We start from the raw sequence: 27,368 nt of genomic DNA on the forward strand, positions 1-27,368 counted from the left end.
TTAAAAAATATTACATTCAAAAAATATGAGGTCCCCATTCACCCCCCCCACTCCCCCCACAGTAACACTCTCCCCCATCATCATGACACATCCATTGCATCTGGTGAGTACATCTCTGGGCATCACTGCACCCCATGTCCCGTGTTCCACACCATAGCCCACACTCTCCCACTTTCCATCCAGTGGGCCATGGGAGGACATGCAATGTCCGGCAATTGAACAGGAGAGTAATCTTGTTAGCCAATCCAAAAGCCCAAGCATACCCGTATTTGGTCTCCACAAATAAATTCCTTGAAGTGGAGAAATTCTCCATTAAGGAGAATAATCCTTAAACTCATGGAGCTCATGATTCTTGTTCACCTGGTTGTGAAGCTGATTTCAATTCACTACTAATTTCCTTTCTTTGAGAGAACGTGCTGACCAGCCAATCTTTTGACAGTTTCTCATTTCAAAGAAATGCAGTAAAATCTTCATGAAGTGGAAGCCAAATGTTAAAACATTTCTGTCGGTATTGGTAAACCACTTCAATCTCTAACCCTCTGGCTAACTGACAATGTACTATAAATCAGTCTCATTCGCAGTGGGGTGGCACAAGCTGACCCTTTGAAAGGCTAATCATGTCTGCATAGACTGACCCCTGACTCTTGGAGTCCACACCAGGGGGCATAATCTTGTGAAGATGCCACCCAAGTGACCTGTCAATTTTCTAGCATTACCATATGAAACACCGGAATGAAGTCAACAGCACACCTGAGACTTTCTCAGCATTTTTGTCTAGAGAAATGCCTTAGAATATCTCCTCAGAGTACAAAATTGTTAGTTGCTTTCAAAAATGCTGGGTAAAAAGTATAATAATGTGCTAATTTCAGCTCTCATATATTTGGGGCAAGAGAGAAAAAAAGTACTCTTTTCTTTGAACAAAGGTTTTAATTAGGGGGGAAAAATCACTAATGACAAGAAATATATCTTTAGTATAGTATATTTATAGGAATGCATAACATATGAGATGTATACTTTGAAGCCTCATCCATAACTTAAAACATTTACTGTAGTACTAATAACAAGACAGCAGGGCATCACTTTACAACATTACACATGAGTGATTTTGACTTACAAATAAAATATTTACAACCTACCTTTACAAAATGACATGTGCATACAAAATGAAAACTGCAGAAAAATTTAAAAATAATAAAACAACCAAAAAACTCAGAAGATACACTTAAGGCAGACCAGCAAGACACTGAAATAATTAAGGCTGTGGAATTCTTCTGCACCTTGAAAATATAGAGCTATTTATCAATACTGTGGAGTGGTTTTAAATAGATTGTTATGAGCCTGATGGATGCATGTACTTATATGTATATGTTTAGTGATCTCTATGGGGAAACCTGTCCACTTATGGATAAGGCCCTTTACTGAATGGTGAGAGAAGCCCACCCCAGACTTTAGGGGGTCACTCAAAACCAACAGGTGCCAATACAGTTTGTAAACCAACTAGTATTAATTCAAATATAAAGCTACCTCTGAATCTAGATGAATAGAATGTACTAAGTGATGGTCCCATTACAAAGTTTCAGGCTTTGTTAGTTTGACTTTGTGGAAGTTACAAGACAAATTAGTTCCCAAATGATAGAATTTGTCCTACTCAAATCAACACTAATGGTTTTGAATGACCCTAAGTGGTTTTCCAATAGAAAAACTAACCTTTCTGGACTGTCTGCAAAAGGATAGATTTCTGCATATGAGCAAGAACATATACATACATATTATACACTATATACATGTACAGATGTACACATATCCATAGTTTTCCAACAGTTTGTCTTCTCATCACAACTGTCCTCTGAATAGGATATCATTCTGAAGAATATGTTTAGTTTTTCTCAGTCTTCACATTTGTCCTAACAACTAGTTTTACTCACCTTCCCCATAGAGTAGGCTGAAGTTTGGCAGAAACAGAAGTGAAAGCACCAGGGTCAAAAAAAATCAAACACAGATAACAGATATGGCTTAAGTTAGTAAGAGAAGATATGTGTTTTGTTAACTTCAAATTCATAACCACAGTCTTTGAGGTCACAGTAACAGTCCCCATAATATTCCAGAATGTGGATTCATTTCTTGGTCTAAGTCAAGCATTGAAGGACTTCCTATGCTGGCTACTCCTTAGCTTGACTAGATTAAGCCTCAGGAGTTGGGATTCCAAGATTTGTTATTTGCACTTTTTCCACCACCCTATCTTTTCTCAGCTATCTTCACTATCCCAAATAACAGTTATCTGACTAAACCAAATGGATAAATTTGATCATCTGAATAAAAACTAAATCTGATCACATATTAGAATCTCCCAACAAACAGACCAACTAGAAAACAGAAAAGTATTAATTTCATGTTTCTGTAAATATCCCTTAAAGATAAAAAGTTGGCTTAGAATAATTGTTTTTCTTCTACTCTAACTTCTACATATGTTGAAAATTAGGAAGAAATGGCTTTCACAGAAAATATAGCTATTTGAGATCTCTGTTCTATTTTGAGTAGATTTCCCATGTGAATAATGTTTCCTATTTAAAAAGTTAGTTCTATGCACAGATTTCAGCCTCTTTAACCTGCTAGAATTGAACAGCTGAGAGTCTTACAGCTTTTAGAAAATAATTATTAATATAGTAGCTTCCCTTTTCTTGGTGGAGCCTGTGTGAACCCTATTTCTATCCAGGCTTGAATCATCACTTCCAAATGATCCCTATATTCTAAATAACAAATAAAAATCGTAATGCAGTTTTACAAATAAATCTGTTGAAAGCTCAAACACTGTGTTTGTCTAACCCAGACTCCACAGAGATGCTACTCAAGAGAGACAGGAATGAGTCCCATAGGCCTTGCCACTGGTCCAGTATATACATTGACCACCCTGAATAAGAAAGTGATGAGTTTGCACGTTTACCCTACTATAAAGACAACTTATGTTCAAAATATTCCCTCCTCTACCAAAGGCTTGGGACAACGTTTTAGTTAATACACACACAGAAAAAGAACTTTAAGGTTTATAACATGTTTGCTCCCTCAATTTTCACAAATCTCAATTTCCATGCCCTTCCAAATAGGCAAGAGAAAAGTACTGGCTAACTCACGGGCACTAAATAATTGAGGATGTGGGAAGGCAATATGCTACTCCTGAAAGGCCTGTCAAAAAAACAAAAACAAAAACAAAAAACAAAAAAAGGAAGCTCCAATGTTTTCCTTCCAAAAACCAACAGTTCAATTTACTTTCTACACCTTGCATTTAACTTGCCTCTTGTCATAGATGACTGTGAGACTCTGAAGAAATAAGTTGTGAAATCTGAAAATACTTCACTCTTGCTTAGCCTCCCAGGTGAGGAAATGGCTGTTTGGGATCTTTCCTGTCAATTTTTCCAAAGCATAAAGCATGAGAAGAGAGGGTAGGGATTGCTTTGGAAAGCATCTTACTCTTCATGTCTGCCATAAGAAATACTAGAAAAAACAGTTATGTTGACACAAGACTTCAGCTCCCCAAATCATTTTCTATAGACAAGCTTTTAAATGATCAAACTTGCAGGTTAACATCACATAACACTTAGACAAAGAGCACCTAGTATTTCCAATTAAAAGCCATATATAGAATTTAATTCGTGAGTTTGCAAATGATATCTAAAGACACAATTATTGAAAACCTGGAATGCTCAAAGTTATTAATAACTTAGCACTGGCAGTGTATAGCACTTTAAAAAAACAAAGTATTTTATGAACATCCCAACTAAGATATTTTCCCAACATTCCTATGAGATTATTGTTTTCTCTCCTTCCCCCCAACTCCCATTTTGCCAATGGGAACATAAAGGGCAGAAAAAATGAAGACTGACTTTTTGTAAGAAAGGATGGATCAGAAATAGCTGAGGTTGAAACTCAAGAATTCCAGGTCTCATCCTATATTCAGATGTTTTAATTTAAAAGACATTTTAAAATAAAGGGAAAAATGCTGAAATATCAATAAATCTAAGTACAATGAACTTCTTTATCTCCCATCCTCCCCTCTGAAAGGCACTACTATTAATAAATAGTATAAATACTATTGTGAACCACAAAGCAGTGAAGCCAGCTTTCTCCTCTGCTTCCTTTACTCCTCCTTGGATTCTTTATGGCTGTGAGAGACCTGAAGGACACCTGCAACATTACCATTTTTTTCTTAATTTGCCCCCACATTCAGCAGTAAGTGGATATAAATCTATTTAATTTGAAACAAATTCAAAAGATGCAATAAATCATTATACTTTTAAAATTATTATGTGTTGTCCCTTATCTTTTCCTTCTTTATACATCCCACCCTTAGCAAAAACAAACATCAAATACATCCTTATGCAATGAATATATGCCAAGTGAAGAACTTGTAAGTTTAACCAACATTTATTTTTCCCATTTTAACTGAAAGTATACACCCACTATTCCTAGTTTTGATTTCAAGAACTACTGTAATTACAGTTCTCCTCCCTTCCCTATTCTCTACCACCAAGTAATAAATATCTTTGCCAGAGCACTTAAAGAGTGGTCCCCAATTATTCTTCTCTCATAATTGCCCACACAGCAATCAAATAAATGTTTCCCAGCTCCATATTCTGGGATTCCTTGTTATTTCTAACTTGCTATAGAAGATTCTTGAACCAAGACCATTATCACATCCCTGTTGGGACGGACCAGGAACTTTACGGACAGGGAGCCTCCCTATGTTCTCAAGCTATATAAAATATACTCCCCTTCTCTTGGGGCCTCTAATAAGTTCATTCTATTCTAATGATTGTACTTTGGCTTCAGTTAACAAAATCAAACTACTTTGCATTTCTATGTCCCTCCTCTCCTGTCTCCTCACTTCCCCAGCATGTGTACTTAGGGGTATTCCAGCAACCTCACATCTGGATCATCCCAACTCTGATGTAAAAGCTGAGAGAGAAGTGTTGGCTCTCTCTAACATTCTGCCTACTGCACTTCCTACAACACTCCTTCAATAACGGATTCCTGTCGCAGCCTCTGCACCATTGCTCCAGCCTCATCACTCTCAAGCAGAAACTCACCTTGTCTCTACATAAAAAAACTCAGAATGACTCAGCAGGGGGTTCGTTCATCAAGCCATTGACAGCACAGAACTTCTTGCCAAGTCAGTTATGGATGTTTGGAACCCACAGCCTACAATCTATACCAAGACAAGCCCTATGGACCAAATGTTCTTCTTTTATGCTACCGTCATGAAGACATGTTTACTAAAAGTGTTTTAGTAAATATGCACTAAATTTTAAAATATTGTATAGTATTTGTATATACATATGTGTTCAAGTGAAGAAATAGAGGGCTAGTCATGAGAGCTTTGAGAGAGTTAGATTTGATGACCCAGGGCCATTCGAAAACTAGGAAACAAATACAGTCAGAGTCGGTTTCCACATATTTGGTTAATCCCCAAAATACTAAGTGCTATCTAGTCTTATTGCTTGTACTTTCTACTAATTTATTAATATATCATCTTGGACAGGATGGGGTGGAGGGTGATGAGGAAGTTGGTTTTCAAACCAATGGAAAAGAATGAGTATTTTCAATTCTACATTTTCACTGTAGGATGAAGTGTTTTTCTATATTAAAGTTGAGGCTTAGTTTCCACTTTTTTTTTCATTTAGATAGGTTTGTAGTTCCAGTTTTTCCTGCACAAACCCTCTGCTTGCACTTCTGTGCTGCATGAGTTTAATTTTCTCAATCCTATCTTAGGAGAGAGGTGATGCCATGAAACCTGATTGGGACGAACACCAGTTGTATTTTAAAATATTATTTGCATAAGACCAATGTTCAAAACACATACTAGAAAACAAAGGGTAGGATCATGTACAAACACAAAAACTCCCCTAAAAGTAAAAAGAAACAAACAAACAAAAAAACACATGAAATGCCCAGATTTAATTTTTTTTTCCACCAGAGGAAATAAGGGCAGTTAATAATAATCTTGTATGGAGAATATACACTGGAGAGCAGCCTTGGCCTCAGAGTACACTTAGTCCTTTTAGTCCAGAGAAATATAGGTGGCTGAGTGATGACAGGCATTGCAATCTCAGTTAGAACTCAATGTACTGTTAGGGTGATGTGTCAGGTTTTGCTTGATGGCTTCGAAAAGGACTAGGGAGCAGGCCTTTAAAAGGCCTCTATGGCTGCCTCCTTTTGGTAAGCACCCCTTCGCTTCAATAAGGAGTTAGGAATAAAGCAAGTCAACTTTCTGAGGGCTGTATTCTACAGCAGTAGAAGAAATCAGAAAGTGTTGTTACTTTGTTCATAGGAACCTTAGAAAAGGTTTTTGTTTGCCCTTTTGTATGAACTTGTATTTTTGTTTCATTTACCTATTTCAAACCAGGTGTAGACATTAAAATAGCCCCACAGCTCTAACTGTATTTGGATTTATTTCCTGGCAGGCTTTCCTGCCAGATTAACTCTGAGCTGCCAGTGAATTTGCGGGTGGCTTTTCATATACAGAACCCACGTTAATCAAATAACCTGTGATCGAGAGAAAAATCATTTTGTTTACAGATTGCAAAAGGGTAACATTGATTTCTCTTAACGCACAGGTTTTGGTAAAAGATTTCTATACAAGAGTTATAAAATGCTCTAAAAAACATGTCATCTAATTGTGCTTAGTCAAAACAATGTAATGTTTCTGTATGCAAATTACTGTCTCAACTGGAGCACTCAAAGTTACTTATGATCGATTTCATATATATCTCTATTTTATAAAACTCTGAAACCTGAATGGGATATATTATACTGTATGTGTATATGCATCCTATTAAGAAACTATTTCTAAGTCATCTAAACTGGAATAATTGACATCCATGATGTCTCTGTTACATAGAAATTTCAGCAAAGGCAGAAACCTTTTGTACCCACTGCAATGAGCGTAAAGTTTGCCCAGTTAACCAGTCATTTCAGAATGCAGGATTGAAATTGTTTTATAACGGTTCATATAATATTCTTGTTATCCTTGCCCTTCGTTTGGATACTTTCCATCATTCACTATCCTTTTTTTCCTTCTGAATGACCTCCTGGAAAGTCCCTGGATTTAGGGTGACTTATTGATGCTCAGACCCTGAATAACCACTGTAAAGGTTTATGAGGTACATCTCTCAATCCAGAGAAACACATGGAGTGAAAAAACTAACAGAGAATTATTTACAGACACATTCAGTCTTGTTGTGGTTCACACGCACTTCCATGTGGAACCTCAAGGGCTGGGAGATGACTACGTCCCTTGGTTCACCCGGTTGACAACGTAGCTCTTGACGTTTGGAATAGGACGCACATCGTTCTGATGCTTGCGGCGCTCTATGAAGCACGCCAGGCGGGTGGTGTCCAGGGGGATTTTGGAGTAGCTGCCATTGTGGGGTTGCAGCCACGGATGCTGTAAGCAGGTGGCTGCTGTGGGCCGCCTCCGAAAGTCTTCCTGTAAGATCACGTTGATGAAATCTCGGGCAGCATTGCTCACGCCACAGAAGTACTCATGGGGGAAGCTGAAGTCCACTCTGCAGACATTGATACATGTCTCCTCTTTGCTCTCATCCAAGAAGGGGGAGACCCCACTCAGCATGACATATGTCAGTACTCCAATGCTCCAGATGTCTGTGCCCAGGGAGACAGGGATGCCTTGGATAACTTCTGGGGCAGCAAACTCAGGGTTCCCCAGCAGATGGTGGATGTGGAAGTGCCCTGAGATCTGGACTGCATCCTCCAAGTCTATGAGCTTCACTCGAGGCACTGGAATCCGTAAGTCAATGAGCAGGTTTTCAGGCTGGGGAGAATCAAGAGGTGGGGAAAAGAGATGGCAAGTTCAGTTCTCTGTTTAGACTACCTGCAGGACACCGTTACTTCAAACACGGTTCTGCTAGTCTATGGTAAAGCTTCTTGTGGTTGGGAAATTCCCTATGCCAAGTACATAGGAGGTTTCACACTAAACTCTAACTTTGGGTGCTACTTTAGAGAAGTTGTTTGGCATCAAAATTCATGTCTTTGTAAATACCCCTTGTTTTGGGATTGAATCAAGAAAAGAATAATTTTTCATTTGTGGGAACAGGGTCTCCTTTTCTTAGCATGATGAAAGAGAAGGTAGCATTTATTGGGTTCCTTCTAACATTAGACTAAGTAGTTAAAGCTTCCCTACCTCCTCTCACCCCAGGTTTTATTGTTGACTCTGGTGGTTCTTGTTAATTCATAAATAACTCACTTGAATGGTGTGGCAACCTCATTTCTGTTTATTGTTCATAAGGATTCTAATCTAAGTAAATAAAATGAGTTTGAATTTACCTTCCTCAGGGCTAACACCTGGGAAGTCAGACTTAGTTTCTCTGCAAGGGCTCCTATTTCCCATTACCTTTATGTCCAAATGTGCGACCCTGCAGTTGTGAAGGTACTGCAGAGCTTCCATGATGTCTCGGATGTAGAAAGCTACTTTTTCCTCCATCAGCTCATCGTGATTCATAAGGTAGTCTAAGAGCCGGCCATCATCCATCCTAAAAGGAGGCAGGAAAAAGGAAAGGAATTATGTTTGTGAACAGACAAAAATAGCACACATACCACACATTCAAATCTGTAAGGCATCAAAAATATAATGAACACACATTTTATTCGGGTCCGAGCTTAGTAGAATGTGCGGAACGGAAAAGAACACATATTAAATTTATCAATTCGGTGTGCTTCATGGAAGAAAACTGTAGAATCTTGTTTAAAATACATTGTTTTATTAACTTTTAAATGGTTCACAAGGAAAAAGTTCTGACACCCCCTGGAGAGGTTAGATTGCAAAATAGAGAAAGCCTTCATCACCAAGAGAGGAGCAGCAGCAGTATTCTGTTTACCTTGAACCTGTTGGATGTAAGCAGCCCCAAATATGTTTCTCAAATGGCTTTTATTTGTCAATTTTTAGGTAGGGGAAAATAGAAGGTAGGTAGTCTGTCCTTGTCATTTTTGGCCCCTTTTTGAACGCTTTGCTTTCTGGGTGTCTTTCTAACCTTAAAGACTGTGATTGAGAACATAGTATGTGGTACCAAACAGATCCGGATTTGAGTCCTGGCTCTGTCATTTAACAACTGTAGGGCTTGGGGCAGGCCACTGAAATGTGGCATTCTGTTTGCTTCATTTTAAAGTGGGAATAATTATAATAATAATACCACCTACTTCATTAAGAAGTTTGAACAAGGATCAAGGGAAACAATGAGGCATTTGAACATAATTTATAGCATAAGAGAGTGGTCAATAAACAGGAGCTATTTTCAGGCACCCTGTGCCCTTTTATAACACAGAACGAGCAAATGTCTGTCAGGCAGCTATTTTTAATTATGCATTGGGCTGTTAAAGGCACTTTCAAGGAAATGCCTGGGCAGAGGCGCTTATGCCAGGGTCAGAGTCTGCTTTTCGACCAGAGCTGAAATTCCCCTGGTCAAGTTTAATTTTCATCTCCGGTTTGCTCATTCCCATTGGTCTATTCTTCTTCTGGGCTTGACAGAAGCAAAGGCTAGGCCTTATGAGGCCTCCTTTTTCCTCCCTCTGCCCCTGCCTGGGAGTGAGTGGGGTGGAAGTAGTAAGAGTAGAGTGGAGTACGATTGGGGCTCATTACAGTCCATTCCCCTGAACCTTTCAGAATGCTTAAAGAAGAAATGAACAGTGGCACTACTTCTAGACCAGAGAGTCTCAGCCCCCAAGTTCACTCATAGAGCTTCTGGATAATGCAGATGCCCAGGTGCCACCCTAGACTAGTGAATCAGAATCTCAGTCCTCTGGAGTCCATGAAAAGGGAGACCCCCAGTTGCAGGGTAACCAGGATTCAGGTAACTCAGGTACTGCCTCCTCCACAAGTCTTCCCTGAACCTCGACACCAAGCCAGCACTTTTCTATGTTCTCAAAGCAGCCCTCTCCAACACATGCATTTCTTTATTCCCATTTACTATTCTATATTGAAATCTGTTTATCTATTGGTTTTCCTCATTAGTTTGTACTCCTCAAGAGCAGGAATTATATCTTCTCATCTTTGTTCTCCCCACCTGACCCCAGGTATGTATGGTGGTTGGTACACAGCGAGTGTCCAGTAAATGTCTACTAAACTAGTGCAATCCTGTATTCATCTACTTTGATCCCTGTGACATCTCTGAGATATAAGGAGAATTCTTAAGACTTCACAGAAGAGGACCCTGATGTCTAGGAAGCTAAATAAACCGCCCGAATCACAGAGCTTGGATTTGAACCCAGATTCTTCCTTCCAAGAACAGCTTCTTTCCACTGTACTGTTGGGCCTGGCAATTCAACACCATCCCACGGAATAGGCATCAGCAAGTCTAAAGGGGCAAAGGTGATGGGTAAGCGCCACGATCTTGATAGCAAGTGACAATACCTCCACGATCTTGATAGCAAGTGACAATACCTTTTATTGGAACTCAAGCATAACAAGCTATCACCTGTAAATGGGGTAGTTTACTGCCAAGAGAGTATGCCTTTTGAGTTAGGAAGCTGCCAATAAACCAGCTCTGAAAGGCCATTTGCAAGTCAGTTTAAGTCCATAGTGACAGTCTTCCAGCCATACTCAGCTTTGTAAAGTTAAGTTTCACAAGAGGATTACAAATGCTAATAATCTCTCTTTTTGACTAGAGGAGCAGGTGGGAGAATGTGACCTTATCCCTCTGTTTGATCTATTCTGGGGACAAAGTATATGGCTGTCTGAGTTCTAGAAAATTTGGAATGGGTGGAAAGTTTTGAAGCTAAAATCCTAAAAGGGATTTCTTGGCTGGTAGACTGGGGATACTATGGCAGTGATCCGTGCATACACTCCTCTCTTCCATTTTCACCCCACCCCTGCTGATACGCCCTTCCTAACCTCCTGCCCAGCTTAAGAGGCCATAATAGAAAGAAAATGGACTTTTCTTTAGATTTTCTTTCTAAAAAGACAGTGAATGAGGGAGATGTGGGTTCAAGTCGTGGCTCCTCCATTTCCTAGTTTTAAGGAGCTATTTATTTCACCTTTCTTAAGCCTGATTTTGTGATCTATAAAATAGGAATAACATTTAAATAAAATGAGAGAGAGAGTGCATGTTATATACAGTACTTTGTAAACTATACAAGGTTGTATAAAATGTGCCTGTCTTTTTCATTAGCTCTGGGCAATAAAAATAGCCCAGACAGATGGGGACTGCTTTAGAAAGATGACACCCATACTTACAGTTCCAAAATCAGGATGTAGGATGTGGGGGACTCGTAGGTGTCATGGAGTGTGATGTACTGGGGGTGCTGCAGGTGCTGAAGTAGGGCGGCCTCATGGGCAGCTTGCTCTTTCTTCTTCATTTTTTTGCTAACGAATTTCACAGCAACATCTTTGCGGGTGGCTTTGTGAATGCACTTCTTTACTATAGAGAAACGGCCCCTGGAAATTAAAAGGGAGAAACTTCTTTGCCCAGACTCATAGGTCAACCTGGGTATCATTTAATCCAGGGATGTGTAAAGTTATGCCTAAAACCGTTAGTAATATTTTATTAGAAATCTTATATTTAAATTTTCAACTATAATATTATTATCCAGAAAGCCCATTTTCTTTTCTTAGCATTTCAGAGTTCTTTGAGATGCAAAGAGATAGCTAAAAAAGCAATATATTTCTGTTACTTTGAACATGAACCATAGATTGAGTTTTCTTATGAAAGCACCGTATATTTCTCTAAAACACAGTAGCAATAGTAACAACAATAAAGGAGAAATTCTACTGTGTGGTAATTTAAAAAGCATTTTTAAAGAGATTATTTTAAAAATTTTATCAATCATTAGGGAAATTTAAACACACACACAAAATTAAAGAGGACAGGGAAGCGGACTTGGCCCAGTGGTTAGGGCATCCGTCTACCACATGGGGGTCCGCGGTTCAAACCCGGGGCCTCCTTGACCCATGTGGAGCTGGCCATGCGCAGTGCTGATGCGCGCAGGGAGCGCCCTGCCATGGAGGGGTGTCCCCGTGTAGGGGAGCCCCACATGCATGGAGCCGCGCCCCATAAGGAGAGCCGCCCAGCGCGGAAGGAAGTGCAGCCTGCCCAGGAATGGCGCCACACACGAGGAGAGCTGACACAGCAGGATGACACAGCAGGGGGAGGTGCAGATTCACGGTGCCACTGATGAGGATGGGGGCAGTCACAGAGGAGCACACAGCAGGTGGACACAGAGAGTGGACAACTGGGGCGGGGAGGGGAAGGGGAGAGAAATAAATAAAAAAATAAAAACAAATCTTTAAAAAATAAAAAAAAAGTAAAGAGGACAAGAGGACAGTATAATGGGTCTCCTGTGCACCCAGAAACCAGCTTCACTAATATCGTTTTGAAAATCACATCTATTCTTTTCCTACTCCCTAGTTTTTTCTCTGGAGTATTTTAAAGCAAAATCCATATATCATGTCATTTTACTAAAAATACTTCAGTATGCATCTATAATTGACAAGGACATTAAGTATATAACCACCATGCCATCACCACACCTAGCAAAATTAGATGCACCTTAAGTAGACAGAATGGTCCCCCATTCAGCTGTTAGCGCTGTGGAAGGTAGTAGGAGAACTAATTAGAAGGCACTAGTCAGCAATGGAAGCAGAGAAAGGGAGAGTCAGAGAAATGACAAGGCAATGCCATTCAAGCCCATCCCTGAGGTGCCCTAACTCCTGAGGAGAGGAGTAAACAGTATAAAGATCAGCCCTTTCTTCCAGCAGAAATGGATGCATCAGACACCAGGACCACCACTAAGATCTTCCAACTAACTCCTTGACCTGGCTGTATGATCCCAAAAAACTTTCAGAAAGTGATTTTTTGCCACTATGGATTTGCCTGGGAGAAACATGCTAATCATTAAAACACACATTTGACAAATACTAATTAAATTTCTATTATATACCAGCTATCATTCCTGACACAGTGAGCAAGTATTTGATCAGACTAACATTTCTATTTTACGTCATATATTAATCAATTACTATTCTGGTTTTTGCCAGCAGTTTCTTGTGAGTTTGATTTATAGAAGTTACTGTTTCCAGAGCATTTTGGATGAAAATAATTGAATGCTGAGGATAGGTCTCTAGGACATAGTGGTCATGTCAAGGTACTACTATCTTAATTTCTGAAAAAACATTTATTTTTTTTCAAAGTTATGTATCTTCATGGTTTTAAAAGTCAATCGGCTTTATAAGATTTGTTGTTAAACCAATAGTATCTCATCCTCCCACCTTACCTCATTTTTCCTCCCCTAGAGACAATTTGATATGTTTTAGCTAGTTATCTTGGTATTTACTTTCATGACTGGTTTGTATGGCTACTTCTTGATTTTTCAGTTTTACTTATTCTGTTCATATCCCACTTTGGAAGAGAAAATTTTATTCTCTTTCCTTCACTTGTCCGTACCACATATGCATCTTTACCATCTCCTGTCCTTCCAACAGAACTATATTGTAACCAATATTTAGTGTTTATATTATCACAACTATGCAAGTGCTGTTTACAGTTGAGCCATCAAGTACCTATAATTATTTTTCCTTTTATGGAGAATGCATTCTTCAATAATTTCTGATAAAGAGTGCATGGGAAATAAATGATTTGAGGCTTGCATATCTGAAATGTTCTTTATATTTTATTGGTAGTTTAGCTGGATATCATTCTAGGATGGAAAATATTTTCCCTCAGAAATTTAAAGGAATTATTCCATTGCCTTCTTTTTTTTTTTTAAGATTTATTTTATTTATTCCTCTCCCCTTCTCCCCATTGTCTGCTCTGTCCATTTGCTGTGTGTTCTTTTGCATCAGCTTGCATTATCCAGCAGCACTGGGAAACTGCGTCTTTTTTGTTGAGTCATCTTGCTGCATCAGCTCTCTGTGTGTGGTGTCACTCCTGAGCAGGCTGTGCTTTTTTCACTTGGGGCAGCTTTCCTTGCAGGGCGCACTCCTTGTGCAGCAGGGACCCCTATACAGGGACACCACTGTGTGGCATGGCGCTCCTTGTGAATGGCAGCAGCACTGCGCATGGGCCAGCTCACCACACGAGTCAGGAGGCCCTGGAGATCGAACACTAGACCTCCGATATGGTAGGCTGACGCTCTATCAGTTGAGCCATGTCTGCTTCCCCCATTGCCTTCTAACTTCCATTATTATTGTTTCCAAAGTATTATGATTCCTAATCATTTGTATGTGATCATTTTTTCCTCTCTGAAAGTTAGTAGGATCTTTTCTTTTCCTCACTCAGTATTGAGAAATTTTACAATGATATGTTTTGGTGGGGCTCATCCATTTGGTTGGGTACTCAGGGTACTCAATCAGTAAATTCATGTCTCTCTATTCTGGGAAAAGTTTACTTTTATTTCAAAAACTCCCTCTTTTCTATTTTTTGTTCCATTCTTTTTTAGAATATCTGTTTTACAAATATTAGATTTTCTAGTCTAGTCCTCTAATATTCTTCTCCTATTTTATTTTTCACTCCTTTCCTTTGTGCTCATCTTTCTGGGAAATTTTATCAGCTCCATTTTCCTACTCTTCTATACAGATTTTCATTTTCAAGAAGTCATTATTCTCTGGAAATTTTTGTAGTCTTGTTTAATAACTAGAATATTATCTCTTATTTTCTGAGGATATTAATGAGTTTTTTTTTAAGGTTTATTTTTTAAAATTTATTTCTCCCCTCTCCTCCCCCCCTTTGTTGTTTCCACTTGCTGTCTGCTCTCTGCGTCCATTCATTGTGTGCTCATCTGGCTCATTTCCTTTTTCTTCTTTTTTTAGAAGGCACCAGGAACTGAACCTGGGACCTCCCAGGTGGGAGGGGGGCATCCAAATGCTTGAGACACCTCCACTCCCTACTTGTCGTAGCTCTCATTGTGCTTCCTGTTGTGTCTCTTTATTGTATCATCTTGTTGTGTCAGCTTGCCATGCCAGCACATTGCATCAGCTCACTGTCTTGCTTGTCTTCTTTAGGAGGCACCAGAACTGAACCTGGGATGTTCCATGTGGTAGGTGGGTGCCCAACTGCCTCAGCCACATCCACTTCCCCAAAGCTCTTTTTTGAAGTTTTTTTTTTCCAGTTGCAGTCTGTTTCCTTTTTCTATTTTTAAAATTGTTTTTCTGTCATTTTAAAGAGGCTTTCCTCAAGTGTCCAGAAATTCTTAGCTGTTGACTCATTTTTATTTCACCCTTATTCCTGAAGGATATTTTTGTTGGATTTGGAATTCTGGATTGACAGAGCTTTACTTTTAGCACTTTAAAAATGTTTTCCTACTGTCTTCTAGTCATTGTTCCCCCTGAATGTAATGTGTTGTGTTTTTTTGCTCCTTTAAAGATTATTTTCTGTATATTTGTTTTCAACAATATGATTATAATGTGTCTGGAAATGTTTTCCTTTAAGCTTATCCTATTCAGGGATCACTGGGACTCTTTATAAATGTATTTTTTTTCACAAAATTTAGGGCACTGACACCCCTTATTTCTTTAAATAATTTTTTACACCAATCCCTTTCTCCTGTTTCAGGGATTCTAGTGACATGAATGATAGCCCTTTAGATGCTGTCCCATGGGTCTCTGAGACTGTGTTCAATTTTTAAAAGATATTTTTCTCTCTTTTCAAGGTTACTGATTCCTCTGTCATTTCCATCTTCTGCTGAGCCCATCCAGTTAATTTTAAAATTTCAGACACTATATTTTTAGTTATAAACTTTCTATTTTAAAAATAACTTCTATTTCTCTTCTGAGAGCTTGTATCTTTCCATTCATTTCAGGAGTGTTCACCTTTACCTCATGCAGGGTAGTTGTGTAGAGTCTACATCTGATAATTTCAACATCTCGGTCATTTCAGAGCTGTCATCTGTTGATTGTCTTTTTCCTTGAGAATTTGTCAGATCTTCCAGAGTTTTGATAAGTTGAAAATTTTTTTATTGTATCCTGGACATTTTGTATATTATGGGTCCTGTGAAAATCCTCTGGAGAATGTTGACTTTTTGCTTGTTTGTATGTTTTAGTAGGCATTCAATCAGTTAGGTTCAGATGGCAAATTTTGTCTCACTTTCTGTGAGCAGTGGTTGCTTTTCAGTTCCATTTGCAAAGTTTTGCTATGCTATTTGGTCTGTCCTTTGCAAGTGCCACTCAAAGATTTATTTAGGACTTGAGCAATGATTTATGTCATAGTTCAGTTCTCAAAGCCTTCACTGTGTTTCTTTGTGTGTGTCCTATGCAGGCACAACTTGGCAATGGCCCAGGATTGCTGTAGTTTCATACATAGAATTAGGGACTCCCCTTCTTTAGCTTCCTCCTCACTGAAATTTGTCCCATATTCTTTGGCTCCCATGGGTCTCGTTTCCTGGTTCCTCTATCCAGAATAGTGGGTTTCCCTAAATTTTAGTACTCTGTACCATCATGTAATTCCACATGATGTTCTCAGGGTGAAGTAGGAATGAAATGAGGGAGAAAAAATAAAGGGGTCCCCTGCTCTCTCTAGCTAAAAGAGCCCCCCTTTTCCAGTCTTTTGGCAAGACTGCAGTCTTTATTCTCTGTGCCTGCTACATACGTTCATAATTTGGCCCAGATTTGAGTCAAAGCTAAGAGATAAAGGAGGGAAAAGACCAACAACCAGGAAACCCACCACTGCTATACTAGTCACTCTTCTAGTTTTGACTTCCTTCCCCGATCTGCCTGCTATTTACCTTCCAGAATCCTCAGGTAGTTGCTTTTTGTATTTTGTCCAGGGATTCTGGTTGTAATCAGTGGGAGAGAAAGGTTACAATGGGCTTCCTACATCTTGGCTGGTACTGAAATCGGCTTATTTTTAAAGTTGGGGATTAAAAAGCTGTTTAGAAGCTCTGAGTGTGTGGGTGGAGCTTGTCAACCTGATCTTTATTTTAGAATGATTTGATAGGACTGTTTAGTTGGGAAAGCTCCAGAGTCAGTATTTTCAAGTTTTCCCTCCTGGGCTGGTTAGATTCCCCAGGGAAAGACCCTCCTACTTTCTGCCTAGAGGGTGAAGTACCGAATGGGGGCTTCTGGAGGCCAGCTGGGTCAGAGAGCTTGGGTTCTCAGTATCCAGCATGCATATTTATCACATATTGCCCCTGTGTTCAGTTTGGCTCCACTGCCCTCAATTGTGCCTGGTGTCCCCCAGAACAGAGATGTTTGTTTTAGACTTTACAAGAATAAACCTTTAGTCTTCCTGGGAATGAAGACTATCCAACAACTGTCTGAACTGTTCTTCTGACACCTTCTCAAAACAGACTTTCAGCCAATCCTTCTAATTTTAGCATCCTCTTTACATCTACTTGCAGAAGTACTGAAACCTGTCAGAGCCTGAGGCTTTGGGGAATTTTGCTGTAGAAGTTATACTGCCCCGTAATTGATCGAATGATTGACTCGGATTAAGTTTTTGCAGGTCTCCTAGGTCATTTGTCATCTTCTACCTACTTTTCTGCCTCTAAAAGTTCAACTCTTACTGTCTCTTCTAATCTCCCATCCTAAGGGTTTATACCTGATCTAAAAGAAAAAAAAAATTCCTTTACTGTAGTTTTAGTAAAGTTTTAGGAGGGAATAAAAGTAGATGCCCGTGTTGAACCTGCCATCCTTACTTGGAGGTCTGGTACTGGTTCCTTTTGGGATGCTATCCAGTAGCCAGTCTGCCCTCCCAGGGGATAACTCTTTGGCTTCTTCAAACTAATGATGCTTATATATTTTATTTCTGGTTAAACATGCCATGCTCAAATGCTCTTCTCTTCTAATTATGGGATGTAGGAATGAAGATGTTTCTGCTTGCATGCTGGTTTTCTAATATGATAGAGAAAGTTGACTCATTTCTATGGCCCTGGCTCAGCAACTTTTGTGTGTATCATGTAAGTTTTACATGTACATGTTTTAGTTCCATTCTGTTAAGGTACAATGGTTTTTTAAAGGATTTTCTGAAAAGATGAAGTCTATACTTGGGAGAAAGTGAGAGCTTTAGATTGTTAGAGATTTCTTTTTTTTAAATTTGGATTGCTTTGAACAGATCAGATAATTGGTCTCCTCTTTGAGACATACCAAAATATCCATCTCTTCTAGGTAACATATGTCTTAGCCTATGGCTGTCAACAGCAAATGCACATCTGGGAGGAGGAATTAAATGTTACATCCAGTTTTGGGAACCAGTTTGGTTTAGAACCAACTGGTGATTTAATTTGTTCATCTTTGGGATCATATATAGCTTCACAAATTTAGATAAAATGGAGAAAACAAGATTTCATATCTAGAGCTTGTTTTTTTTTTTTGACCATGTAACTGCTGTGGCAAAAAACAACATATGATAGTAAATGAAGTGCAGGCTTAGAGCCATTAGCCTAAAGTTTGAACCCTGGCTTTATACTTAGTAGTTATGGGCTCTTGAGAGTTATTTACCCTCCCTGAGCCTGAGTTTCCTTTGCTAGAAGTCTACTAAAACACTACTTCACAGTGTTGCAAGAATTATAATAAATAGGGAAGCAGATGTGGCTCAACCGATAGAGCGTCTGCCTACCATACATGAGGTCCAAGGGTTTGATACCCAGGGCCTCCCGGGTCGTGTACTGAGCTGGCCCACGCACAGTGCTGCTGTGCACAAGGAGTACCAGCCCTTGTAGGGATGCCCCCGCATAAGGGTGCCCCCCACACAAGGAGCGGCCCCTGCGCAAGGAGAGCCGCCCTGAGCAAAACCGCAGCCCGCCCAGGAGTGGTGCCACACACACAGAGAACTGATGCAGCAAGATGATGCAACAAAAAGAGAAACAGATCCCCAGTCTCACCTGATGAGAATACAAGCAGACACAGAAAAACACACAGAGAATGGACACAGAGAGCAGACAGCTGGGGGGAAGAAAGAAAGAAATCTTAAAAAAAAAAAGAGTTATAATAAATACTGTTTGTATAGTATCCGCATATCATCTGCAACACTATGGATATGTCATAGACATCATCGGCATCATTGCATACATTCCAATTGGCCTTTTAAAAATTATCTCTGTTGGGGTATGCAAAGAAAATAGCCAAGTAGAGTTTGTTTTTTTACTGGAAGGCAGTGAAAACATTGTGACTTCTGCCTCAGGAACTGAAATAGCAAACATTTTGACTCTCTCCACAACCTCCTATGAAATTTTAAACTTCATCAGGAGATGTCAATCAGAGATGGAGATGATGCTAAGGGCCCATCGATCCTGGTGGGCTTCGACTTATTCCTCTACAATAGGCGAGTGACTTGCAAGATCCATCCACTTTCTCTCATCCATCATCCCTGGAGACAACGCATGCACGGGGACGAATCCCCTTTGTGTTCCTTTTCCTTCATATTCTAGGAGACAGGTGATAGAGTTTTTCCATTATTCTATGAAAAGTCACAGTCCCATTCTTTTTATTTTTGAGAACGTATTAATGTTCTTCAGCCAAAATACAGAGAGATCTAGAGAGAGAAAGGTGGTGAGGGAGGAGGAAAGGAAGGAATCTGGAATAGAAATGCCCATAAAACAATGAATGTGCTTGACATGTGAATATATTTAGAGACCCATACTCCCAAATTAGTAATGATCCATTTTTCTCAAAAACACATAAAGCTTTTTATTTAAAAATCAACCATATACTACTCAAAGAGTCTCAACAGAAATCAGAGTCAAAATCATATAGACCAAGTTCTCTGGCTACAGTGCAGTTGTTAGAAACAGTAACAAAAAGATAATTTTTAAAAATCTCATGTTTGTAAAGTTTAAAACATCTTTTGACTTCACATGGGTCAAAGAATAACCATATTTGAAATTTCCAAATTACTTAGAACTGAATGATAATGGAAACACCACATATCAAAACTTTGGTGGCTAAAATTGTACTTGGAGGAAATTTAGAGCCTTAAATTCTTATATTAGAAAAGAAGAAAAGCTGAAAGTTGATGAGTGAAGAACCCCATTTAGAAACTAGAAAAAGAACAGCAATACACATCAATATTCTAGTTTTTTCTTCTTATAGGGAAAATGCATTTAGTGACAGGAACCAAAAATTCAAGTCATTATTTTGATGTGTTTTGTTACGTGTTCACAAACCAAGCCATAGAAAACTGTGTCATTACCTTCCAATTTCATTCAGTTCTGTATAAGCGGAATCAAAATTTTCCTTCCAAGAAATGGTGGCACCATCAGCAGCAGCATCTTAGGGAGAGAGAAAATCTGTTTATGATACTGAGGATATCACGTATGAGAATAAAGAAAAGGTTAGCAGAAAAACTCCAGCATAACCCCAAAGCAATCCTCATGACTAAATATGGAGTCGAACTCAGTGGGAAAATGTCACGCTTCTCTAAAATGTTATTTTTTTAAATGTCATCCAAGGAGAAACTGACATGACAGAAGCAGACTCCCTCTGGCAATTACTTACACAAAGGGAAAATTCGGAGAATTTTAAACATAACTTTGGATATCTTAAAACAGAAATTTGATAGAAAAAAAATAAAAAGGGAGGGAGAAAAGTACTTTGAAGGCATAGAAAAGCCAGTGAGAGTCAGGGCTATAGGGAGGTTGCCTCAGAGAGAATAGGGAGTTACAAGGCCAAGAAAGGATGAAAAGAAAAGAAGTGTGCTCAAAACCCTCTAAAATTTTATCTTTCTCAGCCCACTGTTCTTAGGTAATAATGAGCTTATCCAGTACATTGAGTAATTGAGCTTAACTCAAAATACATGCCTGAGTAGAATCTTTGGCAGGATCACCTTGTATGATTGGTAATTTACTGCACTGGTAATGATACACACACACATGCGCACGCATACACAAGCACACACCGAGATCTACTTATGTTGTCTGCTGGACTCCAAGGCTCACAAGTAGTAAAACAGGAACAGTGGTCACCCCTGGGCAGGATTTAGTTACTGACTTGTGTGGAGAGGAACCAGGCCAGCAGCTCCGCCATTTGGACTGAAGGTTCCCAGTTACCAGAGCCCGTTGTCTCTGGCCTGGCACAACGTGGCTAAGGCTGAAGGTGCCTTATCCATGTTGAATTCTAAGGAAACAGAGACCAAGGGCCAAGGCTTCCCAGGGAGTCATAGGCTTGTGGGGACAAAGTTGCTGGATGGGAGCTGAGCCGGGCTGGTAGTGTGGTGGGGCTGGAGAGCATTTCTGGATTCCACAGGGGGTTGGGGAGCAGGGGGCATGGAGCCCAGGGCTCTAGAGGGATCTGCAGTTCCTCTGGAGACTCTGGGATTCCCTTAATCTGAAGAGACACATGCCTACTGCCCCTTCAATATGGCGACCGACCACCAGATCCCTGGCACTTCTCTCCCCTCCCTGCTCCAGCACACACGCACACACACGCACACACATCTCCCTTGCACTTCCTGAAGTCTCACTTGGCAGGTATTTCTTTAGGCTAACAAGTTTCCTCTTCAAAAATATCCCTGGGACCAAAATGACTCTGAGATAGTAAATAAATGGACAAAATAAGAACCATGTCTGTAAAATGCTCATATATAGCTAGTTATATGTATACCTTAGTTAATTTTGCAACAAATCTATATTCAAATGTATCACTTGCAAATCTGGGAGGGTTGCGGGGTAGAAAAACTGCCTAATACTCATCTTATAGTGAAATCCTTCAAGCAGGTTGCTTTTCTCTCTATAGTTGCAGTTGGTCAGTGCTCTGAGGTACGCATATGTCTAGCAGGGGTTCCCAGGTGAGAGGCTTTGCCACTCCTGCCTCAGCAGAGGTGCAGATTGGATGGACTCCTGCCTGCCCTACCCTGTCCTGGAGACACCTATTAGGGCTGGGGAACTTGGCAGAGACAGGGCATGAGACCTAATGTTTGTCCTGAGACACTTGAAGTTAACACTTTACAGAAACAGTCTTCATCAGGCCTTGAAACTGTTACTTGACTCAAGCCACTGAGTGGTTGGCAGCCAAGGCTGGTGTGTCTGTGACAATCGGCCAGGTGCCTTGCCGCCCACCGCCTGGGGGTCGTGGGCATGGCTGGGACTCACCGTATTCTGGAAGTCGCACGAACTCCGAGGGCTCACTGGGAAGGCTGATCCCCCAGGGGTTGCTGGCACTGACCCTGAACTGATAAGGACAGCCGGGACTAAGGTCTTCAATGACGAGGTACGTGTCCAAGGTGGAAGCCACCGACTGCTGCCAGACCTGGGAACCTAGGACACAGTTTCCGAGGAGAGAAAAAGAGAAAAAGTCAGAGGGGCATTGTTGCAAAGACCTTCAGCAAACAAAGAAAGGAAAAATGGACAGATTAGATTCAAGCGACTGCTGTGGTCAATGTCAGCAGGACCTTGGAAAGCCTGTGGGCCAACTGGCAGGTTAGGGTTCCGTCTCCTAAACGACTGAATAAACGCTGAGGGGTGTGGGAGAAGATGGCTTTCCTGAGCTCTGCTATAGATTCTGTTCACTTCCAAATGGATAAGGGTAAGAGTGAAAGGCATGTATAATACAGAATTTACAGAGGGACATAGGGTCAATTTGTAATAAAATCAAAAGAATACATTGAAATGAATAACAAAATGAGACAAGTTATGTATTTGGAAAGTGAAACAAAATGATAGTCAACATGTTTTGAGCACTATGTACATATAAAATACTGTGGAAGGTATTTTCATATTTAATTCTCTCTCTTAAACCCATAGAGACCCTATGAAATAGAGAGTATTAATTTTACTTTACAGACAAAGAGACTGAGGATCAGAAGGATTAAACAATTTGCACAAGAGCACATAAGATGAACTATGAACTAAATAACACTGAGGTAAATATGAACTATGTGAAATGTGGCTCCCAGCCCAACCCAAAGACCTATGTGCTATATTGGGAGACACAAAAATGAATAGCTTTGGAAGCGGACTTGGCCCAGTGGTTAGGGTGTCCGTCTACCACATGGGAGGTCTGCAGTTCAAATCCCGGGCCTCCTTGACCCGTGTGGAGCTGGCCCATGTGCAGTGCTGATGCGTGCAAGGAGTGCCATGCGACACAGGGGTGTCCCCGTGTAGGGGAGCCCCATGCGCAAGGAGTGTGCCCTGAAAGGAGAGCCACCCAGTGCAAAAGAAAGTGCAGCCTGCCCAGGAATGGCGCCGCCCACGCGGAGAGCTGACACAACAAGATGACGCAACAAAAAGAGACACAGATTCCCATGCTGCAGACAACAGAAGTGGACAAAGAAGAACACGCAGCAAATAGACACAGAGAACAGACAACTGGGGTGGGGGAGGGGAGAGAAATAAGTAAATAAATCTTCAAAAAAAAATGAACTGCTTAATAAAAATGCAGAAGTAGTTTTATAACTATGCAGGACTATTTAACAGAAAGAGAAGAAGAAAGAGGAGCTAAAACAAGAGTAATGGAAAGTAGATGGAAAATGAATGTTTTGGTTCCATGGTCAAGCAGTGGCTTTCAATTCAACTGTGTAATTCATAATGCAGCTCAGAGTTTCCTGGAAGCTTCTTATTTTTAACTAAATCTTCTTAATAACTAGGGGTCAAGTTCAGTTGTTTCTAGCTGCTGAAGAAATGCATGTACTTTTAGCTTGTAAATAGAACACATTTTAAAATTACACAATTTTAAAAATTACTATACATAGAATATATTCTTGCTCTCTCAGTTTTATTGGAGAAAGGGAGATAAGGAAGATCACCAATTAGCAAACTGGATACCTCAGATCTAGTCCTTTCTCTGCTGTCTTCAAACTGCAACCTCAGGCACATTTCTTGATTTTTTTAGGCCTTCACCTCTTCATCTGTAAATTGGGCCTGACCGTCCCTGTCTGGGTGAATGAGGGTGTTAAATATGAAAATGCACGTGAGGTGAATGAACTCTGAAACCTGCCGTGGGTCATAAAAGTGTTAAGAGATGGTTGCCAACATCTTGGCAAAAAGGCTGCTCTATGTTTGCGATCAGAAGGCTGTTGTATTCAGGCACTGAGACCTTCGTGCTGAGTTGGAAGGATCAAGAAGGCCCAGCTTATAAAAGATGTGGAGGTGGACAATCTAATAGCTCCGAAGGACCTTCTGGAGAGGAAGAGAAGACAGGAAAAGAAGAGGAGGAGGAGATGGCGCACCTTCTTCTCTGTACTCTACGGTGTAACCAGAAATCGTGCAGTTTCCCGTGCTGGACGGGGGCAGCCAGCGGAGAATCACTGAGGTGCAGCTTCTCTCCTGGGCGATGGGGCGGTTGGGGGCAGCTGGCACACCTAAAGAGACAGAAGTTAGTGTTGAGGGCTATTTCTGCAGAAGTTGGCATTCTACCCCAGGGCTGAGTGTCCCCTAAGGAACACTACCTAACTGAGCCTCAGTTTTTCTCTTGTGACTCTGTATATCTGACCTGACCTAACACTGTCCAGGCCAGAGGGAGACCTGGGGGTCAATAGTGGATCCATCTCACTGCCTGAAGTTTTCCTTGGGGGAGGCACTGCACACTGAGACGAAGTGTGGGCCAGGGAACTAGGCGCAAGGTTGCCGGGGGGCCCCAGGCAGCTTTTGGATTTTTCACAATGGACCTCTTCTTCCCCAGGTCTTAGGGAGCTGTGTAATGTCCACTTAAAAGGGTGGACTAACGAAGAGACTATACCTTGTACTTTAACTGTAGCAGACGTGGACGTGGTCCCGTGGTCATTTGTGGCTATGCAGGTATAAATCCCACTGTCTTGGGGCATCAGATTGCAGATCTTCAGGGTGATTTCACCGGAATCACTAGGGACACCGAAAGGATACCCTTTAGACAGCAGGACTGAATTTCTCGCGTGCTCTGCCACGCCTGCCCCTGGCCTGCCTGTCTCACAGAGCCGGCGCTGGGCTCCTGAGCTGTATTACTGAGAGCAGAGGGCAGAAGTCAGTCCTGCCAGCTTCCCTCAGAAGGCCCCGTGAAAGACGCCCACCATTTGCCGTATTCATTGGGACTGAGATAGGACTTTAAGTGTTGGAGGTTAAAGATGGCTGGCTGATGGGTAAAATGCCCGAGCGCTGGTCCTTGGCATGCTGAGCTGGGAGCCCAGGTCTATTACCTGGGCCGTCACCTTGCTCTCTACATCCCCATTTCCTCCCGGGGGGAAAGAATTCTTGCCATATCCATCTCTCAAGGTTGTTTTTTTTTTTTTCAATAAATGAGAAATAGGATAAGGAATCGAATGAGGTAAGAATTAGAACTTGGTTTGAAATACCTGAAGACCTCTACCAGTAGAGGCCTGTAATATGATTACTATTATTATTGCTACTAGCAACTTTGTTCTAAGATATTTTCAGTCTCACAGATCAATAACGAGTAGCCTAAGACAAAGGAAAGGCTAAAGAGCAAAACTGTTCAAATACTTCCAGTTCTACACATGGGACCCTCAAAGTAATTAACTGAATTAAGTTAAAGGTAAATTCCCTTGCCTATACCATAATTTTCCCGCTTGTCCTAGTATGGGGTTCAGAACATCGCCAGGGAAGAGCTGCTCTGAAAGTATTAAATACAAGCTGAACTCTGAAGTCCCAGTGGGCCTGCTGCCTCCCATGGGGTGTGACACATGCTGGCGATTTTCAGAGCCACCGTAAGCACTGGCTCGTAGGCACTGGCTCGTAAGCACTGGCTCGCCCACTAACCTCCTTGGGTCCATGAACAGTTTAGGAGGTGGTCAGGGAGTTTCTGCTGTGAATACCAAAAAAAGATGGTCTTTTCTCAATTCACATGCACAAAGATTAATTGAGTTAATGGATCAAAGTTTATTTTTCTGTTTTTCTTCCATAAATGCGTCTTAAGCTTTCTAGGCCTGATCCTGCTTGTCCACTGTAAGCAGTAGTATGCAATAAAGTCCATCATCAGTAGCAACAGATACTAACAGCATGACTAGAAGAGTCAATTAACTGCTATTGTGTAGAAGCATGCTTCTGGCACACACATTTTGGAGCAAGTGTTTTTCCCTAAGAAAATGGCTCTTATTTTAATAAAGGGATTAAATCTATCACTCCCTCACAACAGGCACCAGGATGCTGGAGTTGAGGACCACTTCTTACTACAGGTCTGGAGGCTTCTCTGCTTCCCCTAACGTAGGGACCCTAAGGGAAATAGTGAACGTAAGACAGTGACTGTAAAAGCTCTTGGAAAGTATGGGTCATGTTTGACGTGAATTGCAGAAGCTTATGTTTTTCTTTGTTTGTTTAACATGGGTCCAGAACACTCTTTCCAAACCATTCTTGCTTGCCCAGGCATGCCTACAAGATGCCGAGAAGCACATGAAATGTGTGCTGGCCGGTGAGATCCCCGATCATCAGGCTGAGGGACAGGGTGTAGAGTGTGAGCAGCAGAGGCCGTGCCTACACACCACAGCTCTGACTAAACTACCACGTGGGACTGAGCAGCCTGGGCTTTTTTGGTTTTTTTCCTTAGGTACCAGGGCCAGGGATTGAACCCAGGACCTCCTATGTCAGAAGCTGGGACTCAATCACTGAGCCACATTGGCTTCCTTGGGTTGATGTTTTCATTTGTTTTTCTTGTTGTTTGTTTCATGAGACACCAGGAACTGAACCCGGGACCTCCAGTGTGGGAGGCAGGAGCTCAACTGCTGGAGACACAACTGCTCCCAGCCCATGGCTTTTAACTCAGTCTCTCTCCTATCCAAGAGCAAGGGTTCGAGCTAGAATAGGCTTCAGGCCAGCTCTCCTCCTGGAGAGGCTAAGGGCCCAGAACAGGAGCCGCATCCCAGATGTAGCCCCTCGGTGCTGCGCTGTGGTGCTGCTGGCGCTGATGCTAGGGCAATGGCTTACCAGGAGGAGACGGTGTACGTGGCGGAGCTGTTGTCGGTGTCCAGGATGTTCTGGTCCGGACCCTTCCAGGTGACGGTGGGCTTTGGCCGCCCACAGACTTTGCACTGAAGTGCCACGGTGTCCCCAAGTAAGCAGGTCACATCCACCAAAGGCACGAGGAATTCTGGGGCCACTGTGATCAAATTGACAGACAGTCACATTGTTTAGAACAAAGTGAGAATCAAGCAGCCATTTTATAAAACAACACTCCCATTGCCCCCCCGTGCTGTGCAATAACAATTCCAATAATCTTCAGCTTAGTGGTCACCTATGCCCTTCGCCCTGCAGTCAGTCCTAATTATCACTCTAAGCTCACCCATCAGATTTCTTTTTAAACCATCATTACTTTTTATTTTAAAAGTAAAAAAAAATTTTAGGAAACACAGATAAGCAAAAAGGAAAAACAAAGCTCTGTTATATCACAGTCCAGAGATAGCTACATACATTCTGGTATGTGTCCTTTTAGGCTTTATATAAAACTTTTCCTTACAAAAGTTGGATTCTACTACCCATAATATAAATTGTAATATTTTTCACCTAATTGTTTCTCA

At 41.0% G+C, this 27,368-nt stretch overlaps 1 protein-coding gene across 1 annotated transcript in view; it reads right to left on the bottom strand.

Annotated features, from left to right (window-relative positions):
• Nucleotides 1-907: 907 nt before the first annotated feature.
• The window catches only part of KALRN (kalirin RhoGEF kinase), a 775,504-nt gene continuing 749,043 nt past the window's right edge, over nucleotides 908-27,368 (bottom strand). Inside the window, 8 exon segments of the mRNA XM_058295672.2 lie at nucleotides 908-7,825; nucleotides 8,405-8,543; nucleotides 11,240-11,440; nucleotides 20,124-20,202; nucleotides 22,021-22,185; nucleotides 24,096-24,227; nucleotides 24,605-24,726; nucleotides 26,779-26,950. Coding sequence (XP_058151655.1) covers nucleotides 7,280-7,825; nucleotides 8,405-8,543; nucleotides 11,240-11,440; nucleotides 20,124-20,202; nucleotides 22,021-22,185; nucleotides 24,096-24,227; nucleotides 24,605-24,726; nucleotides 26,779-26,950 — 1,556 coding nt within the window. The 3' untranslated portion in view covers nucleotides 908-7,279.

The sequence above is a fragment of the Dasypus novemcinctus genome, chromosome 4, assembly GCF_030445035.2.
Source record: "Dasypus novemcinctus isolate mDasNov1 chromosome 4, mDasNov1.1.hap2, whole genome shotgun sequence".
NCBI classification, from domain to species: Eukaryota; Metazoa; Chordata; class Mammalia; order Cingulata; family Dasypodidae; genus Dasypus; species Dasypus novemcinctus.